This window comes from Myodes glareolus, chromosome X (genome assembly GCF_982192425.1).
Source record: "Myodes glareolus chromosome X, mMyoGla1.1, whole genome shotgun sequence".
Lineage (NCBI taxonomy): Eukaryota > Metazoa > Chordata > Mammalia > Rodentia > Cricetidae > Myodes > Myodes glareolus.
The window spans coordinates 113,427,669-113,455,192 of NC_142053.1; the positions used below are offsets into that span (position 1 = coordinate 113,427,669).

General features: G+C 36.6%; 2 protein-coding genes across 6 annotated transcripts in view; one reads left to right on the forward strand and one right to left on the reverse strand.

Annotated features, from left to right (window-relative positions):
- Zrsr2 (zinc finger CCCH-type, RNA binding motif and serine/arginine rich 2) overlaps positions 1-13,374 on the forward strand; it is a 26,980-nt gene extending 13,606 nt beyond the window's left edge. For both annotated transcript variants that reach the window (XM_085684548.2, XM_048440633.3), the window contains 4 exons: positions 2,885-3,098; positions 6,658-6,713; positions 7,428-7,537; positions 9,787-13,374. In XM_085684548.2, the coding sequence (XP_085540674.1) occupies positions 2,885-3,098; positions 6,658-6,713; positions 7,428-7,537; positions 9,787-10,301 (895 nt within the window). In that variant the 3' untranslated portion in view covers positions 10,302-13,374. The remainder of the gene's footprint in view (positions 1-2,884; positions 3,099-6,657; positions 6,714-7,427; positions 7,538-9,786) is intronic.
- The window catches only part of Ap1s2 (adaptor related protein complex 1 subunit sigma 2), a 25,257-nt gene continuing 10,330 nt past the window's right edge, over positions 12,598-27,524 (reverse strand). Inside the window, exons 5-6 of one of the 4 annotated variants that reach the window (XR_007233328.3) lie at positions 25,317-25,411; positions 12,598-13,868 (exon numbers count right to left, since the gene is read on the reverse strand). Coding sequence is in view for 3 of the 4 variants with exons in the window: in XM_087902833.1 (XP_087758959.1) it covers positions 18,942-18,998 (57 nt within the window). In the remaining variant the exon portion in view is untranslated. Of the gene's footprint in view, positions 13,869-16,407; positions 17,873-18,900; positions 18,999-25,316; positions 25,412-27,524 lie in introns of those variants that run through there. The other 3 variants (XM_087902833.1, XM_048440637.3, XM_048440638.3) reach the window with 3 other exon arrangements.

Sequence of the window (27,524 nt, forward strand, 5' to 3'; positions counted from 1 at the left end):
AACCAAAGGAGGTCTTAGTCCATAATCCAGGCTGAATTCGAACTTGTCATCTTCCTGTCTCTGCCTCCTGAGTAGCTAGGATTCCAGGCATATATACACCATGCCAGGCAGAGAAACACTTTGGAGGCTTGCTTTTGTGTGTTCAACTTTTTGGTTATAGTTTTTTGTTGTTGTTTGATTCTTTGACAATTTCATACACGTCTAAACTGTATTTTGGTCATATTCACCTCCATTACTGTCTTATTCCCCCCCCCACTCCCTGGATCCATTTTCCCCAATACATCCTCTTTCTGTTGTCATATCTTTTCTTTTTTAAATAATGTCTTTTCTTGTTTAAGTAATCCACTGAGTTTAATTAGTTTTGCTTGTATGTGCATGGTCATTTACTGGGTCATTGGCAACTTCCCAGTAGCTGCATTCCGAAGTCCCTTATCCCCCGCAGCTGTTGATGGCTAGAGACAAGGCATTAAGTACCTCACCCCTATCAATGCTAGAATGTTGATGTGCTTGAATTCATGCAGGTCTCGGTGTCTTAATGTTCTGTTGCTGTGAAGAGACCATGGTCTAGCCAAGAGAACTCTTAGAAAACATTTAATTGGGGGCTTGCTTACAATCTCAGAGGGTTTAGTTCATTATCACCATGGTGGGAAGCAGACAGACATGGTGCTGGAGCAGTAGCTGAGTGCTTTATATCCTGATCCAGAGACCAAAAGGGGTAGAGTGGCGGGGGAGGGAGGAGTGGGGTGGGGGTGGGGAGACAGACAGTCTGGGCTTGGTGTGGGCTTTTGAAACCTCAAAGCCTATCCCAAGTGACACACCTCTTAATCCTTCCCTAAACGGTCTACCAACTAGGGACCTCTACGTGAGTTTGTGGGGTCCATTCTCATTCAGACTACTACGTCTTACAAAGGTAACCAACCATAGCTGCTTTGACTTCACGAATGCAGTGGCCATGCTGTGTGCTGGAAGCTGTGTGTCATACCATTCAGTCTCATCTACCAGCTCTTACATTTTTTCCATCCCCCTTTCCGTTGGGAGTTGAGCATTCAGCAGGCACTTCTGCTCCACAGTTTGGCCGGTTATTAACCACTGTCCACCACAAAAGAAGGTTCTCTGACTAAGGTTGAGAACAACACTAATTGGGTGCTAGGCTGCAGAGACACCTTAATTATATCTTTGTTGTTTTGCAACAGGGTCTTACTCTAGTCTGGGGTGGCCTAGACCTCTCTGTAGATCAGGATGGCTATTGTTGAGGCCAGGGCCATTGTATCACTCTGGCCCTTACTGTGTTCGCTACTCTATAACTTACTTCCTAAGTTTTTCTTTCCCTAAGTTTGTCTTACTGATTTTTTTTGTTGTTGTTGTTTTTTGAGACGTGGTTTTCTGTGTAGTCTTGGCTGTCCTTGATGAAACTCTATAGAGGCTGCCTCCCAAGTGCTGGGATTAAAGGTGTGTGCCTCCACTGCCCTGTCTTACTGATTTTTTAATGGGAACCCTAACCAGGAAAAATTTATTTAGAACTTTGCACTGTTTAGCCCCTCCTACTGGTACATTTCAGGAGAAAGGAGAAAAGAAGAAAATGAACTCATATATATGATTTTTAAAAACATTTCTCTGGAATAGCCTAATCAGCTTTACTTTGGTTCATTTTAAACTATGAAAAGAACTTGTTCTTCACAGTTATTGGGTAACTTTTGTGAATAAAAAATTAAGTTATATTTTTTGTACTTTATAATGACCACATGCCAGATTAACCCCCAGCTCTCTAGGATCAGGCTCTTCTCAGTCACATGATTTGGGGATGTGTGCTTCTTTAGGTTTCAGCTGCCTTTGTGCTTTGACTCTTTTTCTTGTTGCAGTGGTAAAATATCAAGCCGTGTAAGGGAGAGAGGGTTTATGTGGCGCACAATTCCAGGCTACGGTCCATGATTGTGCAGAAACCAAGGTGGGAGGAACTTGAAGCTGCCAGTCACATTACTGCCAGAGTCAAGAGCAGAGAGCAGGATTTCATGCTTGCATGTCTGTACTCAGTTTGAACTCTCCATTTTAGATCGTTCAGGATCCCCTGCCCGGGGAATAGTCCCACCCATGATTAAGGCAGGTTTCCCCGCACAGACATTCTCAGAGAATAACCTCAGACTTGACAGCCCTGTCTGTCTGTCTGCCTGTCTGTCTATTTTTGAGGGCCTGTCTCACCTTGGAACACTGGCTGGCATGGCACTTGCTATGCAGAACAAGTGGTCGTAGAACTCACAGAGATTTGCCTACCTCTGCTTTCTGAGTGTTGGTATTAAAACTGCCTACTACCGTGCCCAGCTTAAAAAATGTTTTAATTATTATTACTATTTTGTGTGTGTGTGAGGCAGAGACAGAGGGAGGAGGGAGGATAAGTAGATCCAGGGATCAAATCCGGATCATCAGGTTTTATGTAGCAAGTATTTTTACCTACCGAGCCGTCTCACTGGTCCAGATTCCTGTATTCCCTAAGTATGTAAATCAGTTGAAAATTGTGTACAAGCAAAATCACATTGCTAATTCTCACCTTGAGTCTCTCGTGCAGCTTCCGATTCCCGTCACTGCAGTCTGTTACACTATTGGACCTCCTTTTCCTATGGTTCAGCATGGAGAAATCTTTCTGAATATAATCAAAGGCTCCTGAATGGTATATGACCTTAGAAACCATTCTCAATCTTTTACTTCAGTGAGAAACAGTTTTAGGACAGTTTTCTTGTGTGCTGTAACTGGATATCCAAGCCGGTGTTCATTGTCCTACAGTTAAGTCTAAGCAACCACGTTACTTGATTCTTGATCTCAGAGTTTATGGTACATTTTTAACGTGACTTTTAGTTATTGGACAAATGAATTTGCTCGCTTTCTTCCGCAGGTGTTCACGCAAACACAACTTCCCCACCTCGAGCCCCACCTTGCTTATTAAGAGCATGTTTACAACGTTTGGAATGGAACAGTGCAGGAGGGATGACTATGACCCCGACTCAAGCCTGGAATACAGTGAGGAAGAGACCTACCAGCAGTTCCTAGACTTCTATCACGACGTCCTGCCGGAGTTCAAGAACGTGGGGAAAGTGATTCAGTTTAAGGTGCGCACAGGTTGGGAAGGGGCCAGGCACACCTTCCCATAAAATACCCTGTCATACAGGGGCAGAGCTCGGGCTCAGGCTGTTAGCCTGGCTGGAGTCATGTGCTAATCAGTATATGTCTGGCCTGGGGCTGAGCATGCCATTCTAGTCTCTTCCCGTTCACCCCCACTCTGGCCAATGCCGTGGAGATACCACAGGAAGTCATGAACCTGTGTTAGCATGCTGATGGAATGCTTGAGTCTGGGTCAGGAAGGACCCTTCTGTAGTTAGTGCCTTTGCGATGCAGCTCCCTCCAGCAGTTTGACTTGATTGTCAGGCCTGCGTACCTAGCCATCTAGGCCTTCACCTAGCTGCTGTCTGCAGTGGACATGGATCCTTCCTCTCCTTTCAGTGTCCACCTAGAACAATGTTATATATCCCGTCATTCAGTTTCACTCAGTAAGGCGAGGTCTGGCTGCTGCTCTTCCTGGGACACTCTGAGGGACCCCCAATACATAGGCCTCCTGCTTATCTTGATTTGATCATATCTGAACCTGAATAACTTTGTTATATGAGGACAAAGGAAATGTCCCTTGTTTTGGAGAAAAGTAGGAATAAAGCTGTAGGATTTTTTTTTTCTTGCTGTCAGAAATGAGGTATAAGCCGGGTAGTGGTGGCACATGCCTTAATCCCAGCACCCGGGATGCAGAGGCAGGCAGGTCTCTGTGAGTTCGAGGCCAGCCTGGTCTACAAGAGCAGGACAGGCTCCAAAGCAACACAGAAACCCTGTCTCGAAAAAAATAAAAAAAACAAAAAAATAAAACAAAACAACAGAAATGAAGTATAGAGTTGGAATAATCAAGGGCCATAGACATAAGAAATCTGAGATTACAATTTACTTTACAGATTTAAAATACATTCTTTAAAATTTGTGTTCCAAATAAGGGGAAATAACACATAGTGTTATAAAGAGAAAAAGGGCAACTAGAATAGGCTTTTTTTTAAAAAAAAATTAAATTTAAATTAATGAAAAGAAATGTGTTTTCCTCTGGGGCTGGCAAGATGACTCTGAGAGTAAAGGCACTTGCCACCAGGCCTGACAACCCGAGTTCAGTCTCCAAGACCCACATGGTGGAAGGAGAGAACTGCCCCTTGCAAACTCTCCTCTGCCCTGCACACTCACACATGAGCACAGCATGCACATACAAATAAAAGTGTAAAACAAGTTAAAAGTTTTCTCTAAACTTTTATTTCTGTGGCATGTGCCTTTCTATCTTCTCACTACTAAGAGCAAACGATACCCACTGAAGTGGAAGTGTGTGGTCCTGTCTGCCGCGGTTCACGTGGAAGCAAGTTTGCTCTTTAGATGTCTTTTTATCTCTGTGTGCCTCTCAGCAGTGAGATTGGCTTACAGCTGTGGTTTCTCACACGACCCTCTGAATCTTCCTGCTTCTGTGAAGTGGTAATGGTGAAATTGTATTCAGAACTTCAGGTCGGTAGCTCAGTCAGAGAGTGCTTACCTAGCATGTATAAGGCTCTGGGTTCTGTCCCCAGTGCAGTAGGGTAGGGCTAGTGGGCTTCAAGGAGGTTAGTGGAAGTTGCGTTATTGCGTGTAACAGGCTGCATCCGCTCACCCACCACAACTTTTTTTTTCTCGAAAGCAAACAGGATGATAGAGGTCATACTAATCCCATTGACTGCTACAAATGAAAAGAAACTTGTTTAGGAAATTTGTGGTACAGAAATGATCAGAACATCAAATTCATTATGGAAAATCAATGGCTCTTTGGAAACCATGGAACTAAATTATTAATATTGTCATTACGTGAGGATTGAACCTAGGACCTTGTACATGCTGGGCAACAGTGCTGTACCACTTTTATTTTTGCAGCTCAGGCTGGTCTTGAACTTGTAGTAGTTCTCCTGCCTCCACTTCGCTATTACTGGGATTTTAGGCATGTGCCACAAAGCCTGACTAGATTACGTGAATTTTAAGGTCCCTAGACATGGTTGACATAGACTCCTAAGGCCCTTTATTCTTCTTTCTAAAGCTGGTATTACAAATTGAGTAGGAGTCTTGTCTCCATTTGGATGTTCTAATGACAACACCCTGAAACAAAACATTGTAGCTTCATTATGAACATAAAAGCTAAACACTAGTAGGAATTTTTGTTTTGTTTTTGTTTTTCCAAACGGTTTCTTTCTGTAGCCTTGGCTATCCTGGAACTAGCTCTGTAGACCAGACTTGCCTCAAACTCAGAGATCCACCTGCGTTTGCATCCCAAGTGCTGGGATTAAAGGCATGCACCACCACCTGGCATGGTAGGAATATTTAAGGACCTTTTTATATGTCATTTTATACAATTGAAAGCAATGATCAATTGTTTAACCCTACTTATAGTAGGGGCAACACATGAAAATGAGATATTCTTCACACCTACATGGTATAAATTGTATTAATTTCACCATTGGGCAGAAGACAGTACAGCTCCCTCTCAGAGCAGTTTGTGCACTGCCTAGTGAATTAGGGACCTATAAATAGCATGCTTTTGTTTACGAAGACTGTAGAGGTTTTTATACCTACAGAGACAGCTTTGTGAGGGGGAGATTGGAAGCACTTTGCATAGTCATGAGCAGTTACAGAAATGTGATTTGATATAGCTAGTATACAGTAGTTGAATCATTAGGCTTGTATTACCACTTTGAAAAAGAATAAAAATACAATCTATATAAAAAATTTAGAGCTAGACATGGTGGAGCTTGCCTTTTTAATCCCAGCACTTGAGAGGCAGAGGCAGGTAGATCTCTGTCAATTTGAGACCAGCCTGGTCTCCATAGTAAGTTTCAGGACAGCCAGGATTATGTAGAGAGACCCTGTCTCAAAAACAAAGTTAAAAAATTTCAAAGGTACAAACCAATACCAGCAAGTGTGTCTAGACCTTTGACATTGTGGCATAATGTCATCTGCAGAGTTCATGCCTGAGAACTCTAACTGAGTTACAAAACAAAAACAAAAGGATTTATTGAACTGTGATTTTTGTGTTTTACCACGTTCATAACTGTCAACATGTGGCTCACAGGAGGCTATATATTGGACTCACCTGAATCAGTATGTATAATTATTATATATACTATTTTGGTTAGTATATAGTTATATATTTATGTATATGATGTATTTTCCTTATCTGGCACATACATAATTTATGTATGCCTAAATGTGTACATTTGTCTTAGAAATCTCCACATATAGTATACATATATATTCCAGACAGACACATCCCATGCCCCCACATCACAAATGCTTTTAACTGTTGAACCATGTTTCCTGTACTCTGTTTTTATATATATGTGAAGCATTTCATACTTTTAGGATTTAAAAATGACAGACAAGGCTCAATGGAGATCAGGCAGTTAAGGTCTGCAATGTTGTTAGGTGCTTAGATATGTCTTGAGTTGATAAGCGAGTGTGCTAGTCTACCATGGACTCTTTGAGGGGCTAAGCTTGGACAAGATGCATTTGATAGTTGGCTTCTTTTGGAAACTTTTTAAAATTTTGTTAACATCATTCTTTTTTCCTTAGGTCAGCTGCAACTTGGAACCTCATCTGCGGGGCAATGTGTATGTTCAGTACCAGTCGTAAGTATTGTAAACATACATGCATCTTCATGTTTCATCATAGTTACAGTAGTATGTTTTTTTGATGTTGCTGAATATTTAGCTTCCCTATGCATGGTATTTTTTAAAATGTCAATATGAAGAGCTCATGATGAAATAGCCAAGTTTTGAAAATAATACTTTTTCATTTTTTGTATACTTATGTAGTTTTGATTCTTTTATAAATATGGTTTTATATATATTTTATAATTCTCACAACTAAAATACAAACTGAAAAAGGGCTAATTAGAGTAGAGTAGAAAATACCTAAGGCACAAGGGGTTAAAACTCCAAATAGTATGCATTTGACCAGCTAGCCGTGTAGTTCCTGTATCATTCCTGGATGTTATTGTCATTTCTCTAAGTGGTACCATGACTGATGGTTTTAATTAACAATTGTAATAAGAAGAATAAGAATAATAAATAAGATTTAATGGTCTAATCATGCAGATTAAGAAGCTTTGATACCAGCCACTTTCCTTATGACCAGACTTTTCAGGGGGTTAATGACAAAGGTCCCCCAATAAACTAGGCTGTGGGAACCTGAATACTCTGAAGACTTCCTAGGCAGTACAAGACCTGAACTTGGTAGTCCTACAGTAAATGGACAAGAAGGCTAATTCAGAATAGGTTTGCTCTCCCTATGAGAGTTAAAAGCACAACCTTTGATTTTTTTTTTTTTTTTTTGCTTCCAAGGGAAGAAGACTGTCAAGCAGCTTTTTCTCTTTTTAATGGACGATGGTATGCAGGACGACAGCTTCAGTGCGAATTCTGCCCAGTGACCCGGTGGAAAATGGCCATTTGTGGTAAAAGCCAATGTAGTGACACCCCTCCCCCACTGCTGCACTATACAAAGGGGTCTTCATAGGAAGAAAACAATATTTTAAAGGGATGAAGTACACTTTTTGTCTCATACTACAGATGAGCAGAGTGGTTATATAAAGGACACCATAGTTTAGATCTGTACGGGCCTGTGGGTCACTCTATGGTTGGAATGACTGAGGTCACAATATATTGGTGACAGAATTGCGGCTTGAATCTCAGTCTTCAGACCCTCAGTCGTGGGTTCTGTGTGTGACAGTGCAATGTCTAAAGATCCCCACGTTATCTGCATTGCAGTTTCCAGGGCATTTTCTATTCATTGGTTCTCCTCACTTGAGCTGGCTAAGTTTCAATCTTGGTCCATAAGGAATCTTCCACCATCAACACCACAAACATTGCCCGTGGCTAACACTTCCCACGTTACTTGAAGTCATGCTCTTGTGCGTTTGAGACTGTTAGTAGGTGTGGATCAGATAAGTTGTACATTGGGTGCTCTCAGCTCCACTGACTCATCTGAGCTCAGCAGCCAAACCAGGAAATGATTCAGCACTGCTGAGAGTAACCAGCCGCTTTGAAGGTTTCACCACGCTCTGCCTTCTAAAAGCATGCTTAGCCAAAGAAGTGTGGAAGTTCCCCAGGTGAAGAGACACAGAGCGCTCTTAACTCGGGGGTGTGCTTCTGCCTGCTCCGTGTGTTCCACCACTCTTCCTTCTCAGGTGCTTTTTAGCAAGCAAGTAATTATTTAGCAGCCCTTAATAAATGCTGTCATTTAAAAAAAAATTATGATGGGCATGGATGATGTCGTTTTCGATTCCAAAATTGGGGTAAGCCAAGATGAAGGATTGTGAGTTCAAGGCCAGCATGGGCTATATATAGTGAGACCCTTTTCTTTTTAAAATAAATAATTGGTTAATTTAACAGCTATCAAAAAGCAGGGGTTACAGAGATGGCTCAGTAGTTAAGATCACTTGTTCTTACAGAGGATCCAGGTTCAGTTCCCAGCACCTACATGTTGGCTCATTGCTGACTGTAACTCCTGTTCTAAGGATTCTGACTACTTCTGACGTCCATGGGTAGCAGGCACGTATATGGCTCACATATATAAGTGCAGGCAAAACACACACACACACACACATATATATAAAATGTTAAAATTTTAAAAATAAATAGAGCTGGACGGTGGTGGTGTACATCTTTAATCCCAGCACCTGGGAGACAGAGGCAGGTAGATCTCCGTGAGTTTGAGGCCAGCCTGGTCTGCAGAGTGAGTTCCAGGACAGCCAGTGCTACACAGAGAAACCCTGTCTTGGGAAAATGTGTGTGTATGTGTGTATGGGATTTAAAAACAAGAACCACCATTACACCCTAAGTTTAAGGGTTGGGCAAATAAACAAGATGGCAGTGTATTTTTTCAGGCATTTAGTTTTGTTAGTTCCTCAAGGTGTAGTGTGTGTCTAGCGATGTGCTTGAGTATAACTTTGAAACCTCCAAACTAGGAGTCTCATTTCATTTATAACAATTATTATTATTACTTATTATTATTATTATTATTATTAAACTTCAGAAATATCTTCTTTGGAGAGATCCCTAGATAGATGCCCATTTTTAATCACGTTACATCTTTTTATTAGTCAGCTCTAGAAAGTCTTGATGATTCTATATATACCAGTACCTGATCACAGAGGCCGTCTACAAATGCTAGCTTGTTTTATTTTATTTACCTTCAGCCACAAAGGCCCCTTTTTTTTCTCTCTTTCTTTGTATCTGTGTGTTTGGAGACAGGACCTCATGTATTGCAGGCTGTGGACATTAGTGTGCCATCATACCTGGGTATTATGTTCTTATGTAAAGAACACTGCAGGATCCCCCACCTATGTTGGACTTTTTCCTGACCAACATAGGCTTTCAGAAAAAATGCTAATATATGGATTCCAAAGTCCAGTTCTTGAATCAGTGAATGATGTCACCATTTGTTCAGTTGCACACTCTGTTGACACCACAAGACACAGATGTTCTGGTTAATTAAAACTAGTTGGTGACCTTTTTGAGGGTATCTTTTAGCATTTGAGTGTTCTTGCAATCATAGGCAACAAATGAGGACATGAGTTTATCTACAGTGTAAGAAACAGTGCAGACATACCCAGACTTCAGAAACTCATCTTCTGGTTTCAGGAGAAGAATGACTTACAGCAATGCATAGTGATAATGACTGCCTCTTCATTTGCCCTCACAGGCTTATTTGAAGTACAGCAGTGTCCAAGAGGAAAACACTGCAACTTTCTTCACGTGTTCAGAAACCCCAACAATGAATTTAGGGACGCTAATAGAGACATCTACCTGTCTTCAGATTGGACTAGCTCCTCCTTCGGTAAGAATTTAGAGAGGAGGGAAAGGACCAGCCACTATGATGAATACTACAGCAGGTCAAGAAGACGAAGGAGCCTGAGTCCAGACCTCTCCTACAAGAGAAATGGTGAGTCTGACAGGAAGAGCAGTAGTACTCACAGGGGGAAGAAGTCTCACCGACATGGGACAAAAAGTCGTGAGAGGCGCCGTTCACTGAGCAGAGGAAGAAGGAGGGATCACAGTCCAGGTCCCTGGAGCCAGAGCCGCAGGAGCCGCAGGAGCCGGAGTCGAAGTAGGAGTCGGAGCCGAAGTAGGAGCCGGAGCTCATCAAGGTCCAGGAGTCATGGTAGGAGGAAGTCAGGTAGTAGAGACAAAACCATGCAGAGTCCCAAATCTAAATAAACTTGGTTGTTTTTAAATATCAATCTGTCTTTTTATGGCAGCTACTCACCTGTATAGTTTGACAAGGCTAGCTAAATACTATCATGTAAATCATACTTTTTGATAAATTGTATTTATAATAACATGAAATTACTTGTAATCCTAACTTTGAGAGCATCCTTTAACACTGGAGTAATGCTTTAGTGTTTTTTCGTTTTCTGTATTTTTCTCTCTCTGTGTGTAAATGTATCACAAGTATGGAGGTCAGAGGACAATTTTCAGGGGTCAGTTACACAGTGAGATCCAGGGATTGAACTGAGGTCATGAGGCTTTCTCACCAAATATCTTTCCCCTTTGAGCCATCTTGCTAGCCCACCTTGTTATTCTTAAGTGTCCATACCCTTTATTTTTGGTTTATGCAAATGGGCATTTTGCTTACATGTATTCGTGTGCACTACTTGTGTGCCTAGTGCCCACGGAGGCCAGAAGATGGTGTCAGATCCCTTAGACTGGAGTTATAGATGGTTGTGAGCTGCCATTTGGGTGCTGGGAATCGAACTCAGGTCCTCTGGAAGAGTATCATTGAACTATCTCTCCAGCCCAACACACTATATTTTAACTCAAAGGTCACATATGGCTTTAATGTTTTTCACTTAATTGTCTCATTTCATCAATCCTGATTCTGTAGTCCCATAATTCTTATTTTTATTTACCACATAGAGAATACATCTACATTTATTTGACAATATCCCTATTGTTGGATTTTTAAAGATGACCCTCTTAGATTTGTTTGCCCTTCACCTGGGGGCTGTTGTGGTATATATCTTTTTTGAATAGTGTGTTGTGAAAGTTCTTTATATAGAGGCATTTTGTCATTTCCCAGAAAATTAGAGTCACTACTGACTCCGTGCACTGTTAAAATAGTCCTCGTATAATAATCACAGAAGAGTGATCAGCGAAGAGAAATGAATGTAGGATCATGTATATTATCCCTAGCTTTCCCAAGATGCTCTCCTCTCAGGCTTTTACTGTCATGCTCTGGACCTTGAGATTCAGTCACGTGGTATTTAGCAATCTGACATTTGAAAATTCATGAAAGATGCATACAGGTTGCATGCAGTGGCTTATGCCAGTAATCCCTGCAATTGGGGGGCTGAGTGATAAGGGCCACAGTGAGACTCAGCCTCATTTTAGGAAAGAAAAAAAGGCACAAAATATTAAAAATGTTTAACAAAATGCAACTTGTTTTGATTCTAAATGCCTGCTTCACACTAAAAATGATGGATTTCTAGATTCACTAGGTTCATTAATGCTGAATAGTTTTAAGTAAATTTGGTATTTTAAAAATACCGTTCAAACTTCAGCCAAGATTATGTAAAGATTGTTTTGTATGTGTGATGTTGAGGCTTCCAACATGGTAGGCAAGGGCTCTACCACTGAGGTACATCCCTGGTCGTAAAGCTAAATATTCTTAGATCATGATGGAAAATGAAGACAACTGAACAAGTGATTACTTTCCCCTCAAATGTTAATTGGCCAGTACAGGCTGCAGGGGAAATTCAGAAAACCTCTGACTAGATCATTACCATGATAGTGACTTTAAGCTTACATTTACTATAATGATTGGATGCCTGTGTGTGTCTGTGATAAACTACTTACGACTCAACTCCACATTACTGACAGAAGCCCACAGGCTTTTCAGTGAACAGCTGCACTCACAAAAGCCCTTTAAATCTACAGATGACTATTTCAAGTTCATTTGCTGAGAATCCTTTCCTTGTTCTTAAATACCTCAGGCTTAGAATGCACCAATTTCTGTTTGCAGTAGCAGAAGGCCCCATAACCATATTACTATTGTAACTGGAAGTTTTGACTTGTTGCTTACATTAGGCAGCACAGTCAGTAAATTAGTCTGTTCTATGTGCTAGCACTTCCTCATATGTAGGAGGTGAGGATTCATCATTTGGATATCATTTGATTATCTGGAGTAATCTGAGTTGCTAAATCAGAAAGCGTATAGAAGGCAATTGCATCAAGGTTTTAAAAGTGGCATTTATTAATTGAAAATAAATGTGTTGTAAGTTCTTGATAGCATAGAATTCGTGTGATTTTTTTTTTAATGAGTTTGATGTACATGGAAATTCCTTGACTCTTGCCATTTTTGTGTGTGTCTGCAAGCACTATCACATTCCAGTGCAGGGAGTGGGGTGTCAGATGAGAGGGATTGTCAGCACTGTATCGAAAAAGCAGAACCCTTCTTTCAACAGCTCTCCCTAGTTTGACAAAACTTTTGGAAAGAGATAAAAGAACCACCACAGTGTTTGTAGAACATTTATTACTATTAATTGGTGATGTGATAAGACATTGTTCAAGTGGCTTGAAAGTTGTTCACAATCACAGCAAAGCTTACTCCAGCCTAGCATATACAGGGCAAAGTAGAAATCAGGGAGATGTGTTCAGGTGTGTGTCAGTATGTATAAAAGTGATGCCGAGCATTTATATAGCTTGAAAAAATATAGGGCCAACTAACGCCATTTTACTTCACTCAACTCTCACTTTGCTCTATGAAAGGTATCTTAATTTCTGTAGGACTTCCGAGGACTAGGTAGGGACATGAAAGGAAAGGGAGCTGCTGCCAAGTTTGTAGCACTTCTAATTGAAAGGAAGCAATGGGGAAGCAAAAAAATAGCTTTAACAAGCACTCCAGAAGGAACATTCATGCTTTAGATCATGACTTTATGTAACACTTTGTGAGGAGAGAAACATACTGTTATGAAGAATACCTGATAATTAACCATCCTACTTAGTTTGGGGCATTGAACATAATTTAGTAGCTACATGATTGTGATTACTAAAACTTCACCTCAGGAGTTGAATGTTCCTTGGCCTTAAAAATTATGTGCTCAAGATTAGGAAAATCTTTGTTCCTTGTCCCACTTATTCAGAATACTTCATTTTAGTGTAAAATAGCATCATTCTAAGTTAGTCCTCTAAAAGCATCGATTCCCTTTGTTTTAATGTGTGTTGAATCCAAATAAGGTTTTTTTTGGTACAAATTTGGCTGCTTAAATTTTCAATAAACTTTCATTTGATGCGTGCTGTGTAGATTTCCTTTCTTCTTACATATACTGAAATACTACTCAAGTCTTTGGTTTCGTCAAACCAGGTTTCACAGAATTTAAGTTTCCTTTTTCAAGTATAGTAGTAAATGTATTTTGCCAGATTGTTGGATATCCATGAATATAGACATATCATTTTTATATATGCACATAATTATGAGACTGACTTTTAAAACTTTAAAATGTCCAAAAGTGTTACTTTTTCTACATCTTTCTAATTTGTATTTATGTCCCTTAATTTATCATTTGATTAACCAAAGTTCCCTTTAAAAAAAATTGGGTAGGCCTGAATGAAGCAGCTTAGCAAAACAGTAATACTGACAAGACATCATCTTACACCATTAGCTAACATGGACATGAGAGGCAGTGACCATCTACAGTATGTGAAATGCCACAAGAAGTCATCAGCAAGGGAGGACAATTATGTCAGTCCAATTTCTTCAAGAACACTACGTGGGGTTTCAGCTTCCTGTGGAGGAAAAATGTGAGACTCTGGTAAGCAGATACAGGGAGAGTTTTAAGAAATGAAAAGCTCACATGAAGGGCATGCTCATTTTAGAGAATGAAGAAGGCAATTCAGGATCACAGGAGCAATCTACTAAGTGACAGCCAGTGGTTTTCAAAGATTTATGCCTAAAACATTGAAGAATGTTTTCAGCATTTACTAAATACCTAATTTCTGACCAGTGAGCTAGGCATCATTGCAATAACAAAAAGCAATCAAGCCCATTGTAAACTGACTAGTAATGTATGAAATTATATACAGAAAATATTATCTAAAATATTGAAATTCAAAATGTCTCCCAAATAAAAGCCCCTCTTTACAATGTCTAGTGAGTCATCTAGCACTTTGATAAGTTTTGCCTTGTCACACATTATCTAGAGAAATGTCTAGGTTTTCTTAACTGTTTACGGCAAATGGTTTAGAAACAGCCACCTTTCTAGTCTTCCCTTGGGCAAGCACTGGTACTGGTGGAGGTGACATACAGAAGAAACACTATGAAACAAAAAGCTTTTTCATCTTAGTGTAAGAATGAATACTTGTTTTTAAGTGTCAAAGCCAAATCACTCAAATCTAAAAAAAGTATGTTAAAAATTTCCAAACTGGCCAATTTTGTACACTACAAAAATAAAAAAGGGACCACATAGGTCAGTGATTAGCTATTACTAGCAATTTTATAATTAAAAATCAACATTGTTCCTTTAATAGATGAAAACAATGTAAGATTTTGTTATCCAATAATAAACTTACTTTTGCATCCTAATCATGAGACAGCACAAAACAAGGAAAGGATATTACATCAGAATTCTTAGAATGTTAGGTTGAATTGCAGGAAATGCACTACATAGTAATCTTAAATGACTTAAAATCTGTTGTCTCCATATTTGGAAAACAAAAAGAGTACTTACCTTCATGTGTTGAGATTGAGTTTAAGGCTCAATGCCTGAGTTAAAGAAAGTGCTTCTAAGTATATTAGCTGATAGACAACTGAAATCTAAATGAAGGGATTTAGCATTTAGTACTAAATACTATAGCCAAAAAAGTTCATAGAATGCCTGTTAGTATGCTTGTCTAGTAATGAGAAATGGGTGAAAATCAGCTTTAGTGAAAGGACATTTTTCCAAAAGGTAGTATGATCTATTAAGTACACTTGCTCCTGCCCCCAACTGAACTTCAATCTGATCAAGTTACAGATCTAAGATGGAGGAGAAAAGAAAAAGGTAAACATTGCCACAAGAATGTAATCACCTAAATAGGAATGTGGGGGAACTGTATGGCATCAAAAAGTCCATTTCTGTTTTTGATGGCAAGGAGTACAAAAACAAAAACAACAGGCTTGCTAAAAGTTGTGACAAAAAGCCTATGAACCATCCAATATAAAATTTCTTTGGATCTAATTTGACAAATTATAAGAAGGCATTTATTCCCCTCTGATAATTAGGAAAAGCTGAGGCAGGCCCAAAACAAAATGAAGGACTTTCCATTTTGTTTGGTGTGGTACTGATCTGCTAGGAATACACACTGAAGCATTAGCGATGAAATGGACACAGTGGGTGTGAAGTTGACAAGTGAGTGCTCTATGGGATTCTGCCTCGTCAGTTTTCATGATAGTTTCTTAAGGCAGTGGAACAATAGTGATGCCAATCTCTTAGGCTTAAAAATGCTTGGCTTTCTTTAACAAATACATGGAGAGTGACATCTGAATCACTAAACTATTCCATACTGTAGGCTCAGAAATGGTTAAAATGGTGAATTCTGTTATTTTTTTAAACCACAATTTGAAAATAGAAAATGTTATTTTATCAAAAAGGATGGAGAAGAAAAAAGTCATTCACATGAGACAAAGTACATGTGAATTTAAAATTAAGTCATTGTAAAACTTCATGCAATCTTATAATATGTTAAAGGATTCCTACACTGAATTCTATACAGTTTATAGTCTCAGCCCATCTAGATAAAAATGGCCCATAACTATTCCCTGGATAATCAGATTTGTCTAGGGTGCTCACTGCCTATTGTCTGAAGAGAATAATGTTGCTTTCTAATATGCATTATTTAAAATATATGTCCTTTGTAAAAGACCTAATTTACCCTTTTTATTTTATTCCTTTAAGACTGGATAAGCTGAATGTTTGTTTAACTGTTAATAATACCAAATGTAATTTTTACAAGTTCCCACTGAAATTGTAGTTCAAAATTATTTAGGGAAATGATTAAAATAGAATGGTTGTTACCAGGGCCTTCCTTCAGTGAGAGAGAAATGGGAAGTGGTTGGCTGACGAGTTATGTAATTTCAGTTCTGCAAGATGAAAAAGTTCTGGAGATCTGTTTGTACAATATGAATATACTTATCACTATTGTAGGCTCAGAAATGGTTAAAATAGTGAATTCTATGTTATTTTTTTAAAAAAATCACAATTTTAAAATTACCTGGAAAAATGAAAATATAAAATGTTATTTTATCAAAAAGGATGGAGTAGAAAAAAGTCATTCACATCAGACAAAGTACATGCAATACTTTATTTTAGACATGCAGGTAAAGCTATTTCAGAATCTGCTAATTTGAAGCAAGCAGCTGTATACAGATACCCCACCCCCAAAAGCGCAACATTTTGTTACAGCTCAGCACACAGCATCCAAAACAAACAGGCATGAGACAATGCATATTTATGCAACATTAAAATCAGATGAACAACATGTAGGGTGGGAGGATGGGAAAAAATGGAAATGAAAGACCAATGTTTTGTGATGCTTCAGATGGTAATGGAGATAGTTCATCTATACAGCTGCCTAATAACTACATTTCTTATAATGTTTTCACAGATCTTTTAGTGGGAAACTGGTTTGGGTAGTTTTTTGGCATATTTAATTTTTGTCTTTTGAGACAAGGACCCTCTAGGTAGCATAGTAATTCATCTTCCTCTTGCCTCAATCTCCCAAATGTTACTAAGATGACAGGTATACACTACCATGCCTCTGAAGTTATTGCTTAATGATAATTTACTTAGGCTTTAAACTCTGAACAGTGAGTTATCTGGTAGTTTTTATAATAAAATATGCTAAGTGTTATTAAAATTTTTTAGTATTTCAAAAATATACAACCATAGTTAACACAGCACTGAGTGTTTAGAAGGCTTAATATATTAATTAGGAAGCCATTAACTAATAAAATAAAAATATTTGGATATTGAAAATGAATATAAGAATTTTTGTATCATATAAGTAGGCTCAGTATTACTGCTTTAAAAGAGTTGTTACTGAGCAACAGACATTTCAGGAGACTTTTGACATAGCTTTCCGGTAGTTCTTAAAGGGCCTGTTTGACACTGCATAAATGTGGTTCAACATATATTGACACTACAAAATTTCTTGAAAATTCAATGTTTTAACCTTACGCCTTATATAATTGTAACTGATCTTTTCTTTCTTTTATTGCTTCAACATACACTTTTCTATGATAGTTAAACATATTAGCTCATACAAACTGTAAGATAATCTTAGTGTTAAATAAAGCTTGGTTTTCTTCAACAGTGGACTAAATACTGTGATACTGCTAATTTTGCCTGAGTTCTTAACTGTATTTTCTTTGGTAAATTTGTGATTGCCCAGCCTTTCTGTTATACTCTCGTAAGATTAATTACAGATGGTTTCCTAATGAAAACTTGTATGTGTTTAGGATATTAAAATATTCACAGTCATATTTTGTCAAGAAGAAACAGTGGTAGACAGAAATAAACTACATATCAATATCATATACAGAATGAAAATGGAATTAGGAATGTGCACAAAAAAAATACAGTCACAAAGGTACTAGCTCTAAGATTTTTTTTTATCTTTTTACAGGAGAATTAGTCACCAAGCTGAGGACATTTTCTTTCATAAGTATATCAGTTCTCTATTTCCTCTGAAATTCTGCATAGTCGATGAGCAGTCATTTAGTACACAGGGACATTAAAATATTCATGGCGTGGCTACAAAAGAAATGCATATATTCTTATACACAGTATACAAGCTGATGGAGACACAATCATATTTTGAGATTGTTTAGTTCACAGTAAAGTTATCTAAAGCATCAAGTTTGCTTTTGTTCTTTGGTTTTTGGCTGAACATTTATGTTCTTAAAAAATGCCCAGTTCAGATTTACCTTTTTTCAAGTCCACACTATGTAACAGTAAACAAAATGACCTACATTCTACAGAATCCTAAAGCACTGTATTTACTACTAATCTGAAAAGATTGCCAGTTTAAGTCAGTGCTAGTTAGTGGCAAGTTCAGTTAGAATACTCCCTTTTCACCAGTGTGTTACATTCATTAGGGTCCTATTACAATAAGGAGAGATCCCAGAGAAAAGCTCCCCCAAGAGCAAGTTAAAACTAGTCACTATATGGCATTGCTAAGTATCTAGGAAAGCTTTTAATTGTTGACTTAGCTAAAACAAAATGTGACTTTGAGGCTAAAGATTAATTTTTAAGTCCTCAAAATTATTCTAAGGAATTTCCCAAATTTGTTAAATGTCTGTGCCTCCAAATATATCTAACAAAATATTGGGTGTTCTCACACCAAAAAGTGACAAATAACCCAAGCTAGGGTCTTAAGTGAACTTTCTAGCATCCAGATTGATTTTAAAATTGAAACTATAAAAGCTTCCCCTTTACCATTTAGAATAGTGTAATGATAAAACAAGCAAGAAACGTAATATTAGTAACAAATGCCCAGTGCTTCAGTTCCTTATAGAAGCTTTCATTCTCACAGGGAAAGTCTAATTCTGTACTAACAGCATTAATGATTTACTGTATTTAAAAACACTTTGTCAGTGACTCTCAGCAGTAAATCAGTAATCCCAATTATGGGTTATTATAGGGAAAATTTTCCTACAAAGCATCAATTTAATGAAATAATAGGGGCTATCCGTTGGGATTTAAATGCAATTAACTTTCCAAATAATGCCAAAATACAAATAATAAACTTGACAAAATTATAATTAAAACTGAATTCATACAGCCTACTACATTTTGATGCATGTCTACTCCAGCTCGTATTCTAGTACGCTTTCTTAAACCCAATGAAACTCTTGCTGTGATACATAGTCTCTGTGTTCTGGAGAGAGAATAAGAAAAGTTTAAGTCTCAAATAACCTTATACTTCAATACCAGTTTGCCTTTATGTTACAGTTTTTCAAACTTTCTGATTTCTCAACTTTAATATCATATCATATGAAAACCAACCAATGAAAAGTTTTATGCACATTGAAGGAGAAATGTGGTTTTCCAACAGGGCTGAATATAATAAATAATAAAATAAAATTTAATAAAATAGTTTAATAAAATAAAAACTATAATAAAATACAGTCATTCCTTCCTAGAGAAAACTTACAAGAACAAAAGTTCTATATAAGCAATTTTGAAATATGGCCACCTCAGGCATTGCCATCACTTTTTAAGTAACAGCTTTTTGGTTGTTTTTTTAAATTACCCTTTGGAAAGCAAAATGGTTGATAATAAGTCAAACTTGTCTTTAAAGCCAAAGGTTCATATTACTGTAGTTAAACAAGAAATTAGTACCCATCAATTGTCAATAATATTCTTAATAGGAAGAAACCCCTCTTCATTGGAAAAGCAGCAAAAAATGGCCTTTAAATGTGTAAAAACAAGTGAAGGTATATATAGTAAATCTTTTAGGCACTTTAGGATACTAGGAAAGGTCCAGTTCAGACTTAACATCTGAAGTTCTGCTATAGATAATGACTGCTATAGCCTTAATGACTACTTAACATTTAAAGTTGGGTTTTTAAGTAAAAGATTTAATTATGTCTGCAATCAATATTTTTTTCTTTTCATATGCAAAAGATATACAGTAAATTCAACATGAACTTAAGTATTCTGAACCTTCAAACTACCAGTACATTTTTTGAGTAAAAAAAAAAATGTAGAACTAGGGAGGTAATGGTAAGAGCTTATCACAGCATACAAGAGACCCACACAGCTTGGTCTACTATTTTACTCTTCCTTTGGAAACATATATCAAACTGAATTTATGAATATACTAAAATTTCGGTGATTTAAATTAAGTAGGAATAAAGGCTAGAATAGTACTGAGTAAAATGTAATCTAGTTGCATTATATAAGCATAAACCACCAATTTTCCTTACTGCAGATTCTTTGCCAAGATCAACTTTTCTGATTAAGGATTAGAAATGCATTATTTTCAACCTGAAATGGGCCATCACTTTTGTGCAATCCCTTTGTTCAGTACTAATTTTTCTTTATTGAATCTGTTGCCAAGTCCCATACTTTGCTTACTATCTCCTCTTCTTCCCAGTCCTCAATAGTTCTCCTCTAGATGATAGTTTTCAAGTCCAAGAAAATAAGAACTTTCTCAATTTTGCTCATTTAGCTCCTGAGGAAACTCAATCTCCAGCTTTACTCCATGAGTGCCTTATAACAAAGGGAACGTTTTCTTTCTAAAACCAGGGCTCAGCCTCTGTCCCTATCCCCCTTTCAAAATAGCATACTTTCCCTTTGTTCCTAATGGCTGTCACTCTTTGCATGAGCTCCTTCCCAATACATATGCTTTTTCAACTTCCTCTGCACTGAGAATAATTTCATTCTCAAACTATAAGAAAGCCTAGATGTAGTGTGGCATGATAAGATGTCAAACATAGCAGACAAGAATCAATTTCGATCTGTTTTCAAAACCACCTGTCTTAAAAAAAAAAAAAAGACAAACCTTACTACCATGAAATTTCCTAGTTATTCACCACGCTAAGCTTATGACATGGATCATCCATAAAACTAACAAGAAAGTTTAAAGACTCTTAAACTAGCAATTGCATCGGCTTAACTACTGCTGAACTGAGAGATGCTTAAGTCAGCTTAATGGTGTTAGTTATTCAGGATTGAACGGCTAACTGTGACACTGACTGTACCACGGGGAACAACCATCTGAGCTTTGGATTCACTGGTACCTAGAAGATTATTCAACAGAATTTCAGAGAAAATGGTTTCTATTTAGTGAAAAACAAATATATGGAAGTGTAATTTCAAGTTTATCACCTTACTGCAATGTTTAAAGGAGTTTCTGCTCATACTTCTTGTGTTATAAAATAGTAGTTTTGCCTCATGTTTTATAACACAATGCTCCTTTTTATTGACCCTAACTGAATTCTATGGCAAAGCATGCAAATTTCTTATGCTCAACATTTTGTCTATTTGAGTTAGAAGTTCCAAAGTCCACACAATATAGTAAGTTCACTAAGATCTATTTTAGACGATAAATTTTAAAAATAGAATTGAGAACAGTTCATAAGGCACCTTTTAGATGATAGGGCTCATGATGTAGTCCTGCTTTATGAACATTTGTAAATTAATAAGAACCTCTACTGATTTTCTTTGGAATTTTATTTCTAATTATTTCTATTATTTTAATTATATGTAGGCATGAATCTCTGCATGTAAGTATGTACATGAGTGCAAGTGCTCGCAGAGGCCAGAGATGTCAGATTAACCTGAAACTGGAGTTACATACATTACATACTGATGTATGTATTGGGGACTGAACCCAGGGCCTCTGGATGAATAGCAAGTGCTCTTAAGCACTGCGCCAGTTCTCCAGGCCCCTACTGATTTTCTCTAGCATTAAGTTACTAAGGAGTAGCAAGAGCTTTATGGCTGCTCCAGATGGTTAGTGTATAAAATGGACAAAAGCTCAGTGTTTTACTCTGTCTGCTGAACCTTTATTTTAGCAAATTCTGCTCAGGTTTTTACCATCTGTGACAACACAATGTGAACCCTCATTCAACAGCAGCATTCTTCTACCAAAAATTCATAATACTAACCACATGCCCATTTTTCTCTTTAGTAGAACAATGGAGTGAGGAGCTTTATAGCGTCAATATCCTGATCCTTGATCATTTGTCACTTCATATGTCTTGAGTATCTTTCCATATCATTACACAGAAATTTAGTCTTATTTATTTTAGAGTTATGTTAGCAATTGCAGGTATGACTGTGCTGTAATTTTCTTCACTAATGGACATTTGGGTAAATTCCAATGGCTAAATATTATGCTGAGCCTATGTCTTGGTGCATATACATACATATATGTGTGTGTGTGTATACACACACACATTTCTCAATTGGATAAAATTCTTAGATATGCAACTAATGTGACAAAAAGTATAGTATACGTTTTATCATAAAATAGACACCACAAAACCATTCCTTCAAACTGCAATACAAGATTAAGGATTTATACTTAATTTATATGAATCACAAGGGTGGTTTTTAAAAGCCATTTATGTGTTCTTTAACATGTTCTTCCTTTCACATTTTTAAAGTTTTTTTCTACTCCTTTCCATTTCTGACTATTTTCAGCCATTATTTATACTGAATACTACATATACTATTAAAAGATGTAACAGTTTATAAATGAAAATGAAATTTTAGTTCAAGGTGTTAAATTAAGTTAAGGGTTTCTTAACTTGAATACAACTGTTATAATAAAAAAATTAAAAAGGGCTAGTTGGTATTTTAATTTGTATTCCCTTGGTAAAGACTTTTTTGTTTTTTCATCCTTGACTTACTCAGATCCTCTGCTCTTTCCTCCCAGTCTACTCATCTATTTCTATTATTTTTGCCTTAAAAATAAGTGGAATAACTTTTATTATATCTTAAAATGCTACTCTTAAAGCTGTTAATAATAAGATATGAAGGACAAAATACTTTCTCTGGCATCTAGTTATACTTTTAAAATAAAACAACAGAAAAATTAGCTTATACTAAAATATTTTAAGCTTATTCTAGTATAGATGTATTTGCCTTCAAATATCCTAAATTTAATCAGTTTTCTAAACATATGATTTCTTAGAATCAGAATTGCAAACAAACTGTTCAAGACTAACAGTGTGAGGCAGAACAAAAAGTTTGTAACAAAAGGAAGTCTGTATATGTAAATTCTGGTCACTTTATTCTTCCTTTAAGAAATGATCACATCTAAAAGTGGATGAGGAAATCGGCAGAAAATTCAATAGTGTTCTGCCTGCCTGCAGGGTAGATTCAATCTTGTTTCCACATAAAAACTCAATTACCTTAATAGAAGTGAACAGATCTAGTTGTTGTTGAGGAAATTAGATTATTCAGTGACATCCCATAAGCTTTTCTGTGGGCCAGGTTCTAAAGGCACCCATACATTATCTCCCCAGTTGCTAGTTACCAGGCAAAGGTAATTTATATGAATCACAAGGATGGTTTTTTAAATAGCCATCTATGTGTTCTTTAACTTACGTTCTTTTCACATTTTTAAAGTTTTTTCTACTCCTTTCCATTTCTGATTATTTTTCAACCATTATTTATATTGAATACTACATATACTATTAAAAAGATGTAACAGTTTATAAATGAAAATGAAATTTTAGTTCAAGGTGTTAAATTAAGTCAGGGTTTTTTAACTTGAATACAACTGACTTTTGGGGCTGGATCATTCTTTGGTGGGTGTGTCCTGGGCAGAATAAGATATTTAGCAGTGTCCTTGGTCTTTGCCTAGTAGATGCCAGTCACAGTGCACTTCAACAACCAGGAATTTGTCTGGGCATGCATAGCCCAATGTACCCTGAATGTGCACGACTGCCCCATCTCATTCCTAGGAGAATCTATGAGTTTATCTAATTGGCTCTACTTGGTGGGTAAGATTATATTCTAGTGTGTTGGCCTGTATTTACTAATTTTTCTACTATGGGGATTAATTTTTAAGCACAGAGGTAACAAAACAAATTATAATGTCAGTATAACATCAAACCTAAAATTTTTATCAAGTACTGTTTAATGAAAAAAAAACTGACCATTTGGAATATGCGCTTAGCAGGTCCTAAACCTGGGATCATGAAATCAATTATTAAGATTAGCATTTAAAAAAACAAAATAGAAAAACTGAGAGAACAAAGCCAGAAATGGGAATATTATTCAATAATTTTTGTTTTGTACTTGGTATGCCCTTTGATATAAAACTGCATTTACTACTATGGGTTCTAGTGAAAAAATCGTTTCAAGATCAAATTTACAATAACTTGATATTTAAATTATTTAGGCTTTTAATGACTAGAAAAAGCAAAGTGGAGCTAAGAATACAGGTCTGTGATAGAGGGCTTGCCTAGCACAAGTGCTACCCTGAATTCTATCCCCAGGCACTGTAAAAACAAACAAGAAACAAAGAGCTCAGAGTAGCCAGAGCTGGTTCACTGTGAGTTAGAAAAGAAACAACAAGTGGGCGGGTTGGGTGTCAAAATTCCAAAGAACAAGCAAAGAAAAACACTGACTAAAACTATATAGAATAAAAATGATTACAATCTGAAAACCAGACACCAATGACACTAGTCATATAGTATGGCACTAAAAGTAAAGCTAGAGGAGATTTATTATGCCTTGTGTATCTGCCCGCTTCTAGATTGTATATTTTAAGCATCAATAAAACCTCATTTTTCCAGAATCTGTTCTAGCAGACCCCAAACTACATTTAAATCCTCTTGTAGTAATAACTATAGCCTTAACTTTTAACCCAATTAAAGAAAGAGTTTAGGCTTAAGAGTTATAACATGAATGAATGGTAATTAGAAAATAATTACAGGGGTTTTGTCTTCTTAAAGCAAATCAGAAAAATATTTATAACAAAATGTGTTTTGCTGTTAAATGATATTGTATATATTTGAAAAATCTATGCTTTTAAAACAATTAAAATATCTATGAATCTCACTAACATGCCTAAATATTCTTAATTAGCAAGGTTTAATTTTTTGAAAAACTTAAATCTTCATGTTATAAAATACTTCAAGAAATACTTATTTGCCTAGTGTTATTATAAAAATCTCATTTCTTTAAAGAAATCATTCTTCTCTCAAGAATCTTACCTTTCCATTTTTATGCAGTCCCACAGATTGATTACTTTCACAAAGACATAGCAAAACTATTAAGATATTTCATGCAGGCCTCAGCACTAAAATAAATCAATTTTAGCAGGAGTAATTCTCCATAGACTAGTGCTTTCTAGACAAGTCAGACAAACATCTGCAAATCCAGTGAATCTGTTCATAAAGTGGACCATCTTCAAGTAGAAGCAAATTCATGAGTACAGTGCTTGCATTGGCACCTCACTTCTTTTCCATTTCATGGATTACTTTAGTGAGAAACAATACCAACAGCAAACAAAGCTCAAAAGAAAAAAATCCCCACAAATTTTAAAATGATGCTGTTAGTATAAGAAAAAAAGGTCAACACATCTCAAAGCGCTGATCAACACCATCATGCATCTACCTCTAGGGTTATAACAAGCCCAACGCCTAATGTTTCAAGGACTTGAAATCATCTCACGTGCAACAGTCTCTGCATAGTGCCATTTTATCCATGCCACAAAAATGGTAATAGTTACCAATAAATAAGTTGGGGGTCAAAGGAACTAAAGTCTTAGACTGCTCTTTATCATAAGATATCCTCAGACAAACCTCCCCATTCTTCATTCTGGCTCTACAAAATTAAGGAGCAGAGAAAAGCTGGTAAGTGCCTGACTTCACAGGGGAATTATCAATATATGTGGTTATAAAATAAGTTCAGCTGCATCATTATAACTCACCTTACCACCCAAAAACTAGGTATGTAGGGAGGGAAATATGCTAAGCATTATAAAGAATATAACTTTATTAATCTTAGCATGTCATATCTTAATTTAAAAATCAACTTCAGTACCAGTGGCATTTTGATATGACATGTTTTAAATTCCAACAGTCAAATATTAAAAACTGGATAATGGGCCAATTTCTGGGCTTTCCCTCCAAAAGCTAATAATGAATTCATGCAACCAAAAGGTCTAAACACAGAACTGGTCTACAAATATCAAATATGAAAAATATACTATTAAACCACAATGCTTATTAGTATTTTTTGCAGTTATTACTCAGATATACATTTGTTTTGTTTTTATTACTGATTGTAGCCTAACAGAAGAAAATCTACTTTAAACACTGACATCTGCCCTGCTTGCCCATAAAATGCAAGACTACTTAAATTTCATATTTATATAAATTGGGCAAAAGCAAAATTTTAATAAATTTTCTGAATAGTATTAAGAATAGAAATATATATTTCACAAATTTTATAAAAATATATAAAATCAAAATAACTTGTATAGACTATTAAGCCAACATATAAAGCTCACTGTTAATTTAAAATTATATTTAGTGCTTAAAATACTCTAAATAAAGATTTTGACACTAAATAGAAAAGTTGTAATACATGAAAAATTACATTTAAATTAGGTTTCTAGTACTTTTACTGCAAATTTTAGGATACATTTAGCTAAAATAGCTATACTTAAACAATTTTAGAAACAAAATCACCTGAGGACACTGACGAAGTGAGTACTATATTTCAAATTATAAGATCTAGAAGTTATAGACCTAGATATTTTGACAAATCTTAACAAGGAGACTTTTGAGAAAATACTGTCTATAAGTCTACATATTCAATAAAGGGTTCAAACTACTGATAATGACAATAGTGAATATCCTCAGGCCTACGAAGTAATAGCACACACTGCTACAATAATGCTTTGTATCCCCTCATAGGGTAAATACACACTATGCTATTATTGTCTTATTATAAAGCATAGAGCAATTTCCAAGTAGCACTTATAAAGTAACTCAGGAACAAGAAGATATCAGTGCCCTAAGCATTACTCTCTAGGAACACATTAAAAGCAAAACTTGAGTTTTAATGGCTTTAAAAATGTCTTAAAAACAACAAAGAATTAACCAGAAAATGGTGAAAAACAGAAGAAATACCAAGTTCTAACACAAGAGATTATAGCTCTATAATAATTAAATGTTATTAAGACAAGACTCAAATATGAATATTTTCTAATTCCTAATCCTGGGACTTATCTTTTGGTTAGTTTTATTTTTCATGTTTTGGCAGGGCCTCAGGTTGATCAGGCTTCCTTCAAAACTTACTTTGTACCCTAGACCTTGAACTCCTGACTTTTCTGTCTCCACAAGTGCTAAAATCACAGGCACATATTATCATATCTGGTTTATGTAAGCTGAGGATTGAACTTACGGCTTCATGCAAGCTAAGCAAACACTCTTCCAACTGAGCTACATTACACCCCCAGTTTGACCTAAACATCTTTTTTGATACTGTTTTTTTCTCCTAACTTTGATTAGTAAACAACAAAAAAGAGATGCTAACTTTAAAACCAGTATTACAACAGTAGAATGTACTCTTGGAGTCAGCATACCTGATGTTAAAATTACAAACCTCCAAAATGACATGTTTGCAATCAATTAATAAACCACCATGGCAAACTGTGCACACAAGGAAAAGATCTGTGCTCATTTGACTACCAAACAGCAGATAGCATGAGGGGCTGTCACTGAAATACTAGTTTTACATTCACCAACCATTTTTCTGATAACTACAACACCATTAAACACACAGTTCACTGTCTCATGTTTAATAGCTGTAGACTTTGGATGATATCAACACAACTTGACACAGGCCCTACAGCTGACTGATAGAGGATTCACTAGGTGTTCCCTCCACCACTAAGACCAAAAGTAAAGAAATTTTAACAGAGAAGTCA